The sequence below is a fragment of the Vombatus ursinus genome, unplaced genomic scaffold (assembly GCF_900497805.2).
Source record: "Vombatus ursinus unplaced genomic scaffold, bare-nosed wombat genome assembly UNPS02007612.1, whole genome shotgun sequence".
NCBI lineage: Eukaryota > Metazoa > Chordata > Mammalia > Diprotodontia > Vombatidae > Vombatus > Vombatus ursinus.
Window position 1 is genome coordinate 3,754,218 of NW_020947390.1, and position 16,098 is coordinate 3,770,315.

Consider the following 16,098-nt stretch of genomic DNA (forward strand, 5'->3'; position numbering starts at 1 on the left):
ACCAGGGAGGATTAGGGTGAGGGGGAGATCTCAGTCTCTTGGTAGTCACGTGAAACAGGGAGAGAAATTGGAGGTCCCGGAGGTGGCTGGGAAGGAGGAACTTCGGGGGAAAGTTTTTTTTTTTTCTTTTTCTTTCTTTCTTTCTCTCCCCCTCTCCCCTCCCGCTTCCCTCCCCTGGTCGCGGATTCGGTGCGGGCGGGCGCGCAGAGGCAGGAGGAGGCGGAGTCGGCGACCGGCTCGGGAGGGCAGTTCTCCAAAACTTTAGTTTTGGTGTCTGCTGAGAGTTTGGGTCTCAGTCGGGCGCAGCCGCCGCAGGGAAAAGAAAGGAAGGAAGGAAGGAAAGGAGGAAGGAAAGGAGGAAGGAAGGAAACTAAAGAAAAGAGAAAGAGGAGAAGGGAACGAACAAGCCTGAATTTCGTAGAGAGAGTTCAGGGAGAAAAGTTTTCTGGCGGCTAAGGTCCCGGGCTGAGCCACTCCCGAAACTCCGGAGCGGCGTCCGGAGAACAGTCCGGGGGCCCCAGAGGGGGCGGAGAGGTCGCTGCCGGGGATGCGGCACTGCTCCGCGGACCCCCAGCGCTGAGACTAGGACAAGGAGGAGGAGGAGAAGAAAGGAGAGGAGGCCACCCTAGCCGCCTGCGCCTGCGGGGCCCCTGGTCCTCTCCACCTCCCTAGTTTTCTAGTTGCGGGTCCGGGGCTGTCCCGGACGGGCGGAGCCCTCCCCTCGCCGGGTTAGGGGGTGCGTGCCGGGGGGGAGGGAAGCGCAGAGTGGGAGAGCCATGGATCCGGGCCAGCAGCCGCCGCAGGCGCCCTCCCAGGGCCAGGGGCAGGCTCCGTCCCAGCCCCCCCAGGGTCAGGGTCAGGGACCACCGACTGGCCCCGGGCAGCAGGCGCCTCCGGGGGCTCCGGGCTCACAGGCTGCGCCGCCGCCGCCCCCAGCTGGGCATCAGATCGTGCATGTGCGGGGGGACTCGGAGACAGACTTGGAGGCTCTCTTCAACGCCGTCATGAACCCCAAGACTGCCAATGTGCCCCAGACGGTACCCATGCGCCTCAGGAAGCTGCCCGACTCCTTCTTTAAGCCCCCGGAGCCCAAATCGCACTCCAGACAGGTAACTTCACACTTCCCTTCCCCTCTACCTGCGTTTGTGAATCCCTTCTCACCCCATCGCGGGACTCGGGAGACCCAGGGACTCTGCGCTGGGCGGGGAGGGGGGGCGGCTTGGAAGCATGGCCCTTCTGGCCTGGCTGGGATGGGCTGGTCCCGGGGGCTCTCAGGGCACTGAAGAAGGGGGTGGGACAAGAGACTACTTGTGAGTGGAGAAACTGGAACTGCCGGGACTGGGCAGTGGGGGGTGGGGGTGGGGGGTGTTTAAGCCGCTTCTCGGCTGACTTTCACACTCCTTCGGCCCCTCCCTGCTGCTGCTGTTCTGGGCTGAGATTTTTTTTTCTCCCCCCCCCCCCCCCCCCCCCCCCCTCCCCCCCCTTTCCGGGCCTTTTTTTTTTTTCCCCCCCCCCCCCCCGCCGCTCCTGGTGTTCCCGTCAGGTTCCATACTATCCTGGGGGTTGTAGAGATTTGTGGGGCTTTGGGGAGGTCCCCCTTTTAATTTCCTTTCTCCCCTTTTTCTCAGGTTGGCGGGAGGAGTTAGGGGGAGGTTGGTGGGGGGCGGGGAGGGGAGGAGAAGGAACTGGGAAGGGAGGAAGGGGGGTGGGGAAAAAGTTGCTGAGAGCTCTGTGCTACTTGGTGGGCTTGCACTATGCAAGCACCTCCCCTCCCTCCGCACCTTCCTTCCTTCCCTCCCCTGGGGGGGGGGGGGGGGGGGGGGGGGGGAGTCTGGCATTTTGTGTGTGGGTGAGTTGCCAGCGGCAGCCTAGTTTGTGAAGTTGAGCTCTGGGCCCCCCTCTCCTTCAGGGCCTCTCAGTCCACATCAGTCTCCTGGGGAGTAAAATAATTGTTCTCTTGTTTTCCAACGTTGATTACGGGGTGGGGGTTGAACCAGTCCATTTAGTTTCCTTACTTTTTCTCTCTTGCTCTCTGCTCCCCCCCCCCCCAGGAAAGCATTTATTTCCGTCCTTCTCAGTTTTAGCACTTTTCGGAGCTACGAAACACAACTTCCACTTCAGAGACTTCCGAGACTTTTCCTGAAAGTTGTTTATGGAGTTAGTTCTGCCACCCTCCAGCTCTTTTGTGACATAGATTGTTAGTTCATTTCACTTTTAAAAAGTTAGTCGCATTAGGTAGTTTTAGAAATTTACTCTACGATTAAATACTTTCGAATGAGCCATTTTTGTTATTTGTGAAGGATTGGAGTTGCTTTTCACAATTTTTTTTAAACGCAGGCAGCCTTTGATAATGCTATACAGGTTGACTCATACGAAGTCCAAGTATGATTAAAAGTTAATGTTTGGGAAGCGATGACTAATTCTAGGATAGCCATTGCTTTTTAATTCTTGCTGGGGTTGTGAACATGGCTGCTCTTAAATATTCATCCAACTTCATTATTTATTGTTTAGGAGATTTTTCAAAACCAAAAAGTCAGAGGTGCTTTCTTATAGAATCAGCTATATGTTAATTAAATTCCCGTGGGTTAAAAAAATACTAAATATAGATTTTCTTTTTTTTTAATAACTTGTTACCCAAAAAACTTGGCATAGGAATCTTGTCCAAAATCTAATTTGTTTTCCAAATACTGTCTAGTAGTTAGGCTTTGAGTAACTAATGTAAAGAATAGTTCTCTCCTACCCCCACTTCCCATTCACATTAGTTAAAACAGTCTACAAGTATGCAGTAGATACGGGCCTTTTTAAAGTCTAAAGCTCTCTTAAGCCTCTGGACAACTGGGGGAGGGGGGCGGAAGGGGTTCTGGTAAAGAGCAAGAAGGAAAAAGTAGTTAGTAACTACATCCCTCAATAGGCAAGCTGTGAAAAGTGAGGTTGGGTGTGCATCTATGGATTCATTGTATGTGTATGCACACTTTAGCAATACCCAGCTGGCAGCTAAAAATGTTCAACAAAAACTGTAAAATAGATTCCCCATTTTAGATTCATCCAATAACAACTATATATCAAAAATAAGTGGGACTGCAAATGGTATATCCTCCAAATACTACACCAATATATAAGAGTCAATTAAGTACTACAGTAATTACTTCTGGTACTTTGTTTTAGATGCATTGGCTTTTACAACCGAGTTCATAATCTAAAATTGTTAACTAGACCTGAGTAAGGTTAATAACTGTATCCTGAATTTTCCTTTGTCTTGTTGCTGCTTAACATATCAAGAAAAGTTCACACTAATCATGAATTGAAATACAAAGGCAAGTTCTGATTTAAGGCATATGCCATATTCTACTAATTTCTTCCATTTCTTCCTTTCATTGCCCATAGGAATTTAAGAAATTCCAGGCACTGAGTCATCCTTCATAACTTTTACCTGATTGTAATCTCTGAACAGTTCCAAACTATACAATGTTCCTTAGCTAACTAAATTAACATTTGAAGCATCCTGTGGATCTTACTTTTAGAGCTGGAAGGGATCTTCAGGGACCTCTACTCCAATCCACCATTCTACAGATGAGGAAACTGAGGTCCATGGAGGTTATGACTCAAGCTGTCAAGTAATGCCCTCATTATTTAGGTGCAGAGATGTGGTAATAACTGTTTAATTTAAATTCAGGTTCAAGTGTGGATTTTTTTTTCACTTGTTAATGAATTTTTTGTTGTCAGAAACAATGTTAGCATTGTTTAAAAGTTGTTTTAATTGTGATGCTTTATTGATTGGAATTTATTCATAATGAGGAACTAAATACTTACACTGTAGTGTTGCTCTGTTTTAGGGTGAGGGGAATGCTGATTTAAAAAACAAATCACTTGAGTACTGATTTCTTCAGTAGCAACTGGTAGCATAGAGTTTTCTGAAAGAAAAGAATGCCTTCATAACCTTATTTCTGATTTTTGAATCAAGTTCTTAAATACCTTTTGTGCTTTGTACTTATTTTATTAACCCTTTAGAAAATACAGCTTCATAATATGCAGCATGTGGCATACATAAAAGCACTGAGGTGGAATTGGTGAACCTGCTGTATTTTAATCAGGCTCTGTTACCTAATATTTTGATTGACCTGGGGCAAATAATTTAATCTCTCTGGACCTCTGTTTCTTTATTAGTCAGACAGGCATTTATTAAGCACCTACTATTTTCCAGTAACTGTACTGGATGATATAGATACAATGACAAAAATAAAATGCTTATGGAGGCCCCTTCTCTTGAGTCAGCTAGGTGGCACAGTGGATAGATAGAGTGCTGGGTTTAGTATCAGGATGACTTGAGTTAAAATGCTATTTCAGTAACTGTATGATCGTGGACAAGTCACTTAATCTTTCTCAGACTAAGTCTGTAAGCTGACCCCACCACATACTTTGAAGTCCAGTGACATTGACATCTTTGCTGTTCCTCATACATGACACTTCCATTTCCCAGGGGGAATAGTAGCGCCTACCACCCAGGGTTGTTCTAATAATCAAATAATATATTCGTGAAGCACTTTGCAAACTGTAAAGTGCTATATAAAAGTTCTGTCAGGTGATAGACGATCTATCATATATGCATGCATGCATATATAAATACATACTAGGTATTTTGGGGTTGGGGAAAACTGAGCTAATAGCTGAGACTGGGGAAGGCTTCACATAGAAAGTGGTGCTTGAGCTGAGTTTTGAAGGAAACAAAGGCTTCTACGATTTGGAGGTAAAGAGAGAGTACTTTCCAGACATGAGGGTCAGCCAGAGGAAAATTATAGAGACTAGAGACGAGGTGTTGTGTTTGAGGAATAGCAAGAAGCCTCAGATCTGTATGTGAGGTTATGAGGTAATTGGTAGGACCAGATCATAGTATCATAGATTTAGAGCTGTAAGAGACCTTATACCTCTAAGGTAGCATTCCTTTACATCTGGGGTTTTAAACCTGTACTCTGTGAACCTTTCTTTTTCATTTTACGCATTTATGAACCTCATTCTGAAAAGATGTACATAGGCTTTACTGACGATCCATGACACAAAAAGTGAAGTTCTGCTTTAGATGAAACGAAACTTTGTATTTATAAAAGTATAGATTTAAATCAAATCACAACCTGCATCTTCATAATAATCTTCCAACTTCACTTTACAATTTTTTTTGAAGTACAACCTAGGTTTTTAGTCTCAGCTATTTCACTTACTGGCTGTGTGACCTTGGGTAAGTCAGTTAACATATTTGAGCTGTAATTTCTTCACCTATTTTAAAAACAAAAGCAGATGTTTCTTATTGACATAATAGGGTTATTGACAGCAAGTAAGAGAATATATGTGAAAATGCTCTGAAACCTCTAAAGCACTATATAAATATAGGTGTTATTTACTTATGCCTGTGTCAAGTGCTAAGCATTGCTTTAGTATCATAACATATTTCTAGTATTATTCTGTGGAATAAAAATATTCTAATGAAAGCATTTTTTTTAAACTTCCTGGCAGGCTAGCACTGATGCAGGGACTGCAGGAGCCCTGACTCCTCAGCATGTCCGAGCCCATTCCTCTCCAGCCTCCTTACAACTAGGAGCTGTTTCGCCTGGGACACTTAGCCCTTCTGGAGTAGTCTCTGGCCCAGGAACTGCACCCACTGGTCAACACCTCCGACAGTCTTCTTTTGAGATCCCAGATGATGTACCTCTACCAGCAGGCTGGGAGATGGCCAAAACATCATCTGGCCAGAGATACTTTTTAAAGTAAGTACAACTAATTGAGGGATAGGAGAGGTAAGGAGTTTTCAGCTTTTTAAAATAAAACTTCAAAGACATTTAACTTTCTCTTGACTATACCTGACCCTTCAACTATTGGTCCTTTTCTTTAGTTAAACTTCTAGAAAAAATAGTCTGCTCTTGCTGCTTCAAAATACTATTTCTTTTGGTGACCTCATCAGCTCCCAAAGATTGAACTTCATCTCTGTGCAGATAATTCTCAGATGTCTTTGTCCAGCCTTAACTTCTCTCCTAACCTCCATTCTCTAACTGGATGGTGTCCAGTTGGACATTTTGAACTGGATGTGTTATAGACATCTTAAACTCAACATTTCCAAAACCAAACTTATCTTCTCTCCAAGGTATCATCCTCAACTCTTCTCTCTGTCATACAAACCCCTTATGTTCTCCCCTTTAACCGTCCCAGGCACTCTGTTTCTAAGTTCTGTCATTTCTACCTTACTAACATTTCTTGTATGTGACCCATTCTCCTCTGACGCTGCCACCACAATGGTGTAGGCCCTCATTACCTCATACCTGGATTATTGCAACAGCTTTCTAGTTGGTCTCCTTGCCTCAAGCCCTTCCTACTTCAGTCTGTCCTCCACTAAGCTTTCAAATTGATCTTCCTAAAGCACATCCTCACTACACTACATTCAAAAAACTCCAGTGTCTCCATCTTACTTTTAGGATCTAATATAAAGTCCTCCTTTTGACTTTTAAAGTCCTTCATAAACTAAGCTTTTTCTACAGCTTACTCCCCTTCCTGACCCCACCACATACTTTGAAGTCCAGTGACACTGACTTCTTTGCTGTTCCTCATACATGACACTTCATCTCCCAATTGCAGGAATTTTCACTGGATGGGTCTCCCTCATGTCTGGAATTCTCTCCTTCCTCATCTCTACCTCCTGGCTTCCCTGGCTTCTTTCAAGTCTCAGCTAAAATCACACCTTCTACAAGAAGCCTTCCCTAGTCCTCTTTAATCTAAGTGCCTTCTTTCTGAGATCATCTCCAATTTACCCTATTAATATCTTGTTTGTATGTAGTTCTTTCCATGTTTTCTCTCCCAAGGAGTCTGTCAGCTCCTTGAGAGCAGGGACTCATTTTTTTTAACTTTCTTTATATCCCCAACACCTGACACAAAATAGGTGCTTAATAAATACTTGTTGACTTCACTTCATCACCTGTTTATTCCTCAACTCCCTATAATTTGATTCTGTTCCCCATCTGTTCTGTTCCATATCTATTCTCTCCAAGTAAGATTACTAATGATCTTTTAATTACCAAAGTCCAGTAGTCTTTTTTCTTCAATGACCTTTTCATCCTTGACCTTTCTGCACAGGTGGTTTCTATTGACTACTCTCTTCTCTTTGACACTTTTTCCTTCCTTAGCTTCAACAATGCATCATTCTTCAGATTCTCTTCATATATGTCTGACCCTCCTTTTTTGATCACCTTAACTAGTTGTTCTTCTTTCTCTTGCTCCTTGAGTCTGGGTGGTTCTCAAGGCTTTTTTTGCCCCATTCTTTCTCCCTGATGGAATCATCCAATTTCATGGGTTCAGATGTTGCGTTAAATTCCCAAATTTCAACATCTGGGTGTGCTCTCCCCTGACTCCAATTTTACGTATCTAACTGTCACCAATACTCTAAATTCAAAGTCACCCTCAAAAGCTATTCTTTATACCAACTTGCCTGTTTCTGTTTGTGATACTGCCATTTATACCCAGTTACCAGGCTTGAAACTTTGAAGTTATCTTTGATTTCTCTGACAGCACCCTTGTCTAACCCTAGTCTAATCAGTTACCAAGGTCTATTGAACCTCCCTCAATGATACATCTTGTCTCTGTTCCTTTTCTTTATTCTCATGTCCATGGCCACCACCCTAGCTAAGGAACTTATGATTTCTTACCTGGAGTATTTTATTAGCCTCTTTAATTTGTTTCTTTTTCCTCCAGTGTCTCCTCAGTCTATCCTTTACATAGTTACCCAAATGAGGCACAAGCCTGACCGTGTTGTTCCCCTGTTCAAAACCTTGAACAGGGCTCTTTAGTTTAACATTTAAGAGTGTCCACAGTAACAGCTCAACCAAGATTTATCTTTTGCCTCTGACCTTTTGGTTTACAAAACGCTTTCCTCACAATCACTCTGAGGTAGATGATCTAAGTAGCATAGTATGTCCATTTTACAGATGAGGAAACTGAGGTCCAGAGTGGTGCAATACATGGTAATGCTCAAGCCAAGCTAGTAAGCTCAGATATCCAGTTTTCTTTCTTCTGAATGACTCCAATCTCTTTTTCGAGTCTAATTTCACACTCTTCTCCTTCACTCCCTAATAGTCCAACTTAACAAGAAACTAGAATTATTCCCTTATCTCATCCAGTACCATATCACCTCCTTAGACTTATGTATCACATGGAACACATTTCTACAACATTTACCTGTTGAAATCTCTTCTTTTTCTTCTCCACTTATGTATCACTTGCTCCCTTGAGTCTCCTCTGAATTCCTACCTTTACTCTCTCCCTCACCATGAAATTAAGCTTACTCTTCATGTTTTCATATAAGCACTTTATCTGGCTCTTCTCTTTCACCCTACTGAATTATACCTTGTATCATTTACTTGTGCCTTATCTCACCTATTAAATTTTAAGTTCCTTGAAGGCAAGCACTATATTTTTTTCATCTCTAATAATTGTGAAATTAAAATGTAAATGAAATTTTATATATGTATGTACATGTATAATATATTCTATATGTTATAAGTCAGTTCTTTACTAGGAATTACCTGAGTATCAGCCTTAATGATGCCTTGCATGTCATGATCATTTTCTTTATTGTGATACAATAAAAAAAAAAAGTTCTTTAGGTTTATGGCATTTTGAGAGCCTGATGGACCTATATTTATAAAGCCTTTTGTAATTTTTTCTTTTGTAGCAATTTTGATATTTGTTTGTCAAACCTATTAACCTCATACAAAAATATGAAAGTATGTTATATTATTTTCAAATGTCAAGTATTATGGTCAGAGCATTAAATGTATATCTTATTGGTGTTACAGCATTTTACATTTTTTCTGTTTGGGAGTGAATATTGTCAGTAGAGAGAATTATGAAGAATATTCAGAGTTATTAATTTTCATTTGTTATTTTTATATATTTTTTAAGTTTGGGGGTTTAATAATGTACTTTTGTTGAAATCTTCATATAGATCATCTATTTTTAACATGTAGCCCATACCAACCAGTGTTGGAAACAGTAGTAGTTTTCTTTAAAATGGTAACTTTCTTAGGTATCAGGAGGCCTGTCTTTTTTTAAATGAGTGCCCACCAAGATTGTTAAGTGGCCTTCAAGTGTTTTTAAAAAATGTAAAAAATGCAGTTGGATTGCACATTGTTGAATAGGCTTTTCTTATATCAGATTTTGAAGTTAGAGGTACCATCTAACTTTTTTTCCTTATATATATTGAATCAAATCTTATACAAAATATTCTATAAGCTCCAAACATTAAAAACTAAAGTTTCTCTGTAGGAAACTTACTCTCTTCTGTATATAATGTTTAGGCAATTCATGATGGTAATTTTTATAAAAATCACAATTTATGTATTTTGAACTATAGTATACTTTTTAAGTTATTTGGATCTTGATAAGATAATGAAAAATAACTCAAGTGGTAATTAAGCTAGTTCAACTCTTGCTAATCATAAATGACTATAACCAACACTAGAATTATTCTTTATTTCAGATAATTGTATTAGTTACATTGAGTTTACTGTTGTGGTGAACTTTAGTATTCACTTTTTGATATTGCTCTAGGTTTTTTTTGTTTGTTTTTTTGGGGGGGAGTTGTTTCGCATCTTACAAAATGCACACTCACTCTCTTAAGTGACCTTTTGTGAAATGAGTTTTTAAGGTTTTTGGTAACTTATTCTTACAATAATTCAGGTGAAGAGCAAGGGAAATGAATTGGAGAGTTTCTACAGTTTCTTTTCCTCTTCTCCACAAGTCTTTTTTTCCTTTTTTGCCCTTTTCTTGGTGTCCTGGTATCCATTTCAAAGGGTCAGGTTTCAACAAGAACAATAAAGGGCCTGAGACTGGAAAGTACACACAAGTCTGGCAAACTCATCTGCATGAGCCAGACCGCTTATTCTCTAGCAGACATCCAAAGTCAATGATTGAAAGAGCGGCTAGCTGTGAAGGATGGGTCTTGAAGGGGAAAGGAGTGGAAACAAACCAGGTTGTTAGGAAGAAAAATAAAGGCTGTACTTTTTGAACCTCTCCCTGCTGGGTCACATGCTGACCTGGGGAGATTTTAAACAGCTTAATAGGCTGTTTGCTTTCTTCTTTCTGCTTTCCTTGGTTGGTGCTGTTGGAAGAGTGTGGAGCTCTGTTCACACTTAAAGGGTGACATTAATAGTCTCTTAGTAAGCTTTTTGCATCCTATAATATTGTCAATGGCTGGAATCAATCTATTGTTGTATAAGGTAGAATGAGTGAACTCTTATTTTGAGTCTTTTATATAAATATTCTGAGGACATTAGATGTTTATTCAGAACAGCTGACTTGATATTGCTGTGTTAGACTCAAATTGATTGAAGTGGACATTGTTGAGAAATCTTTATTAGGGTGTTAGAAATACCTACTGGCTAAATTTTTTTGATACTTTAGTTACATTTGCTACTTTAAAGAAAAACTTTTTTATTATGAAGGAAGATCATATTCTTTGACTTTTAATTTTCAGATTTTCTGATCACTTTTCAAGAGGGACTTTGGACAACTGCTTTTATGTCCAGAGTGGGGTGGTAACTGTCATTTATGGCATTTATGTCCAGATGAAGGGATCCAGAGGCCACGTTGAATAAGAAGTGCTAAAGGAAATGGGAAATATAGCAAAACCTGGAGAAAGGCAGATTAGAGGGAATATATAGCTGTTTTCATATATTTGAAGGCTCCTTGTGTCATAGAGATTAAACTTATTCTATATAACTCTGAAGGGCAGAGTCTAATAACAACAGGTAGTAATTAACAGGGAAACAGATACTGGATCAGTGTAAGAAACTTTCTGACATTTAGAATTTGGTGTAGGGTTTTTTCCTTTAAAGGAATTTAACTTGGTTTGTGAGTCCCTGAGTTCCTTGACACTGGAAGTATCCAAACAGAGACTGGATGACCACTTTATCTGGGCTGTGGTTGGAAAGATTCCTGCATTAGCAGTGAAGTTGAGCTAGATGATCTCTTAAGATTCCTTCCAGCTCTTAAGTTTATATAATATCCTAGGTAGCATCACTTTGCTCTATGAATAAGATATTGTGTTGAGAGAGGCTGGGAAGCAAGATGCATTTTTATGTTGAACTTTTCTAATTCTGAACTCTGGTACAATTCACTGGGAAACACTGGGAGATATGAATTGATATTTATAGTATCTTTGAATAGTAGTTGTATGGGTAGAGGTAACTTAATGGTATCATCAGTCATCGAGGGCAATCTGGGTTTGGAGAATCTAAGGTAGGAATTTTAGTTCCAAATTATTTTGGAATTTCAGTTTTGCAACAACCAGTTAGGCCATTAATTTTTTTCTTAGTGAAGTACTGTTATTTATAGACTATAGGCTAGAATACCAAATTATTTAGAATTTTTTCTTGTCAGAGAAAAGAAAATAACTTGAGAATTTGAAGTGTTCGGTGAATGCTAGAGCTAAATACCTTTGAATGATTGTGCTTATTTATTCATTTATTAAAAAGCATAATCTCCAGGCCAACAAAAATTATATGAAGAATGCATTTCCCTCTTTGATGTTTGAAGAGGCTTTTGGTGTATCAGTGTGGTAAATTTAAGGTAGATTCATAAAATACATTCATTTCAATCAATTCTATTTATGTAATTTCATGTGATTAACTTGCATTAAAACTACATTGTAATTAACTGAAACTTAAGAAAATTTAAAGGAATCTTAACTTAGCGTATAGATATTTCTGTAAATTAGCTAAACTCTTAATTGTAAGTGATAGAATTAGTCTAATGGACAAAGGAGTTGGCTTTGGATATATGGGTTATACTACCATAGTTAGACAAGCTGGCTTCAACATCTCTTCCATCTTCCCACCCTCATACTACAGAGCTATTAAATAATTTTCAGTAAAGTTGAAAAGTCTATTTTTAAAGACATCTAGAGGAAGTTTCAAGGTGTGAGTTTTCATGGAATAAGGCTTCTACCTTATTTTAACAAAACATGTCATGGAGGTGCAGTAAAAGTTGTCCTAGATAGTGACATCTATCTGAGTTTTGTATTATCACCTTACTTGATAAATCTGTGAAATATAGATAATCATATTTCTCAAGTGTTACTTACTTTACAACTCAAAATGCTTTTCTAGAGTTTAACACATGGTATTGGTGCAAAAAAAGCCCCAAACCCCAAAACCTCAACAACCCACAAATCTTTTCACTATTCTGAAAATAAGTATTGCTCAACCCAGCTGTCTTACAGTTTTCCTTGCAGGAAATGGTTCTTCAAGTAGTTGGTCAACAACTTCCTATTTCTTTATGAACTGCTAAATGACTTCCTGATTTAGTTTTCAATATCATCTCTGGATGTGATAAGTGTTTATCTACTCAGATTAATTTTTATCATCAGATACTCTGTGGCCATTTATTATGTTAAAATGACTATATTGTGATCTATAGGTTTTTTGTAATTTACAAAAATAATGCAAATTTTGCAAATCTCAAACCAAAGTATTTAAAAGTATTAACATATTTGAATTGTTCTCATGTTAAATTTTTTTGAGTTTCTTTTTGTTCTGATAAAAAAAAAGATTTGTTCTCTATGTAGAATGTAAGGGCTTATGTTTTTGGGGGTGGAAAGAGGGGGACATCACATACCCTGGTAAATAAATACAAAATATGCCCAAAGTCGTAATATAGGGTAAGGAAAGAACACTAACAGAAAATTAGTTTTTAATCACTTTTACTTACTCCTCCTACCTTGAGAACTTGAATTAGATGACTTCTAAGTTTCCTCCAGCTTTAAATCTATTACTCCATAAACTAGGGGAGCTGAAGAGACGGCACCTGAACTGAACCTTAAGGAGCAAGAGACTCCAAGAGGTGGGGATGGACAGTATTTCAGGCATGAGAGAAACTGCAAAAGCATAGAGATGGAAGGTTGTGTATTGGAAGGAATAGCTATCAGTTCTGTGAAGGCAAGTAATGTGAAATCAGTCTGAAAACATGAAGATATACAAATGCCAAACAGAAGGTTTCGTCAATTAAAATAAAGTACAATTCAGATTTTGCTGTCTTCAGCATTAACTGTGCTTTACAATGATTTTTGGCCCTTGCCAGTGTAGTGCTTAGAATTGTTTAGCTATTAATTTCATCTTGAAGTTCAGAGAGTCTTTCAATACTGTATTCTACCTCAGAAAGATGACCTAGACTCTTACTGCCTACTGCAGACTGTTGTAAATGTGTATAAATTGAGAAAACCAAATAAAATATATTGGCCTTTGAGTACTGTTCTTGACTTTGACTTTTGTGCTCCTCTCGTAACACTAGCCAAGTAGTAAGAACACATATAGTGTGTATTGTGTACATAATGATTGAGCTGTTCCACAAGAGGATACTTGTATTAAGAATGAGAAGTTTCTGTGTCCTGATGGAGTTAGATAGTGCTACGTTAAATGTAACTCATCTGATTTCCCTTTAAAAATGAAGGCTGTAATTTGGCCGTTGAATGTTGATTGGGTTGCAAAAACAGTTCAAATTGCAATCACATAAAGTATTTCCATATATAAGGGGAGGGAAAGTCTCCTCCTATTTGTCTTGGTATTGAGACTGAGTGGGAGAGAGATGAAAGTGTACCCTTAGCTCTCTGTAGCGTGCTTGCAGTCAGCTCAGTGGGTGGGCATCAATGGAGAGAGTGGGCTACAATACCACACTGATTTAGGGGGGGAAAAGCGCTGGAAGAACACTGTTGAATACCCTGTCATGCTTTTTTTTTTTTTTTCATTCTAATGAAAGAAGAAAAACAGTTTGGAGATAGTGGATGTGACTAAGTAAATAGAACATGATTAATCTACTGAACCAATAAATATTAACTATTTTAGTGTAAGCAATACAAAGTTTAATTGGTAGCATGGATGCTCAAAGGGAGTGAACTCAGATACTTGCATAAAGCAAAGAAATTTTAAAAAGTTAACTGTTAGAGAATATTTGCATTACTTGTGAATTTAAAGTGTAGCTTAAGATCATTCTTTAACAATAATATAGTGAAAGCTATTTTCCAATTAATAACTAGAAAAATATTTAAAAGCAGAGGTAATTTTTTTTTAAACTTTGAAAGGAACTCTAAATAAAAGGATTCATTTATCTTTTCTTCAAGTGGTTATGTTAAGGTACATATAACTCCAGTTAGTTTAGGCTTAGTACAAATCAAGGTGAGATCATTTTTTTTTCCACTTGTACTTTGGCCCAAGGTTCTTCAAATTTAATTAGTGTCTCCAACAGTAGCATAATTTAACCATTTATTGTTACATGGGAATTTGAGAAGTCATCATTATCTGAAAACAAGTTACAATGGAAGCTCTTAAAGAGTAATGCAGATTGGTTACAACAGTGCCTAAGAGAGGCAGTGCTTGCAGAAAGAGGTTTCTGCTTCCAGGATTAATCAGAACTTCAAACCATGAAAGGGACATTACCGTTTTTATGAAGAAGAATTGCTTCATGGCTCTGGTCAGTCAAGTACTGTAGCACTGAGTTTCCTGGGAACAAGTACTGCCACCATGGAAGCACTTTTATTTGCTCAGGGCTCGACCTCTTCCAAAGGCAAACAAAGAAGTTTGGTATAAATCACAACACTCTTCTCTCTCTCTCTCTGCCTTCACATTCTTAGAGGCAAGGAAAAGGGCTTGGTTGAATTGTTTTAATCCTCGTTTGGTTTATGGCATAGGAAGGATTATAATGTATAGCCTATCACGTTACAGACATTTGTTGCTCTGAATAACATTGTAAATTAGTGAAATGATGGTAATTTTGAAGTTTTATTAAAATACTAAGGCTTTCTCTTTCTCCATAAAACTTGTTTATGCAATAGTTGTGGCTGGTGTTATTAGCTGACTTTATCCTGATTTGTGGTATAATTTTTCAGTCATTTTAGGAATAGTTTTCCAATTCTCCTGTGTGCTGTAAAATTCCTTTGAACAATTTCAGACCTGATTTGTTAGAAATTTTTTTTTTTTTGCAGGGGATTAAGGGAGTGACTTGTCCCTTCCTCTTCTCCCTGTGTTTTGGGCTAACTTTACTTAAAAAAAAAAAGTCCCTTAATTTAGATGATTTTTACAGCTACCAGATAATTTTCTTCAGAGAAATTACTTTTTTGTTAAGCATGTGTGAAATCTTACTGAGTAATATTTGAAGAAAACTGCTTTCTTGTGAAGATACTAGATTCTTTGACACAAGTGGACAAGAAAGTGATTTGAAATACAGTTCCCAGTTTATTGAGAAGTGATTGCCAGATCTAGCAGGCATTTGTGGGCAGGAAGGAAAAGAAGGTATAGAAGATGAGCAGGATGTTAGATTTTTCTCTCTGAAAGTGAGGGGAGTTATTTTTACCTTATGTTCATGGAGATGCTCTCTGTAAGTATAGGGGTAGTTAACTTTAGGGAATAATTGTGTTTAAATAGAATTTTTATAAATCTAATCCTTTTAAATATACTGAGTTTACTTTTTAAAGGGATTTTTTAAAGTGAATCTTTCTGAAAAAATATGTTGTGCTATGTGTAACTATTCCCTATTTTATCTGACTTATTTTCAGATTTTGAATGTTTTCTTTAAATCATAAAATTGAATATTCTCATTCAGAGTTTGCAATCAATATGTAGCTTGAATATGGCAACTATATTTTTGAAACCAAAAATCAGGATATACAATCTGACAAAGGATATTCCTTTTGTAAAGCCTTGTTGAAATACATTTATTTTTTCTAAAACTGGGACAGAATCTGGAGGATATGGTCACTGTACAGATGACCCAAAGACTCTGTGTCACACAGGATATGTATCTCGAACCGAACATTAATTATGTCTAGTGGAACAAACAGGGCATTGCATTTTGGGAGCTAAATCATAGCTGTATCCATAATATTAGAGACTGCCATCTTTGAGTATGTGATTTTTGGGGGTCTTCTTCTTTATATAAGCAGTTTAAATTTAGTACTTTAAAGCAAAGCTTTTAAAAAGCAAACAGATTGTCCTTTTTTTCAGAGGAATAAGGGTTAATAAAATAAAATCTATCTACTGCCCTAATTTAGATCAACAAGTATTTATTGAGTCC

General features: G+C 38.7%; 1 protein-coding gene across 12 annotated transcripts in view; it reads left to right on the forward strand.

The window, feature by feature from the left end:
- Positions 1-226: 226 nt before the first annotated feature.
- YAP1 (Yes associated protein 1) overlaps positions 227-16,098 on the forward strand; it is a 141,771-nt gene continuing 125,899 nt past the window's right edge. For 4 of the 12 annotated variants that reach the window (XM_027849513.1, XM_027849518.1, XM_027849523.1 and 1 more), the window contains exons 1-2: positions 228-1,109; positions 5,506-5,756. In XM_027849513.1, coding sequence (XP_027705314.1) covers positions 777-1,109; positions 5,506-5,756 — 584 coding nt within the window. In that variant the 5' untranslated portion in view covers positions 228-776. Of the gene's footprint in view, positions 1,110-5,505; positions 5,757-16,098 lie in introns of all 12 variants that reach the window. The other 8 variants (XM_027849516.1, XM_027849520.1, XM_027849515.1 and 5 more) reach the window with 3 other exon arrangements.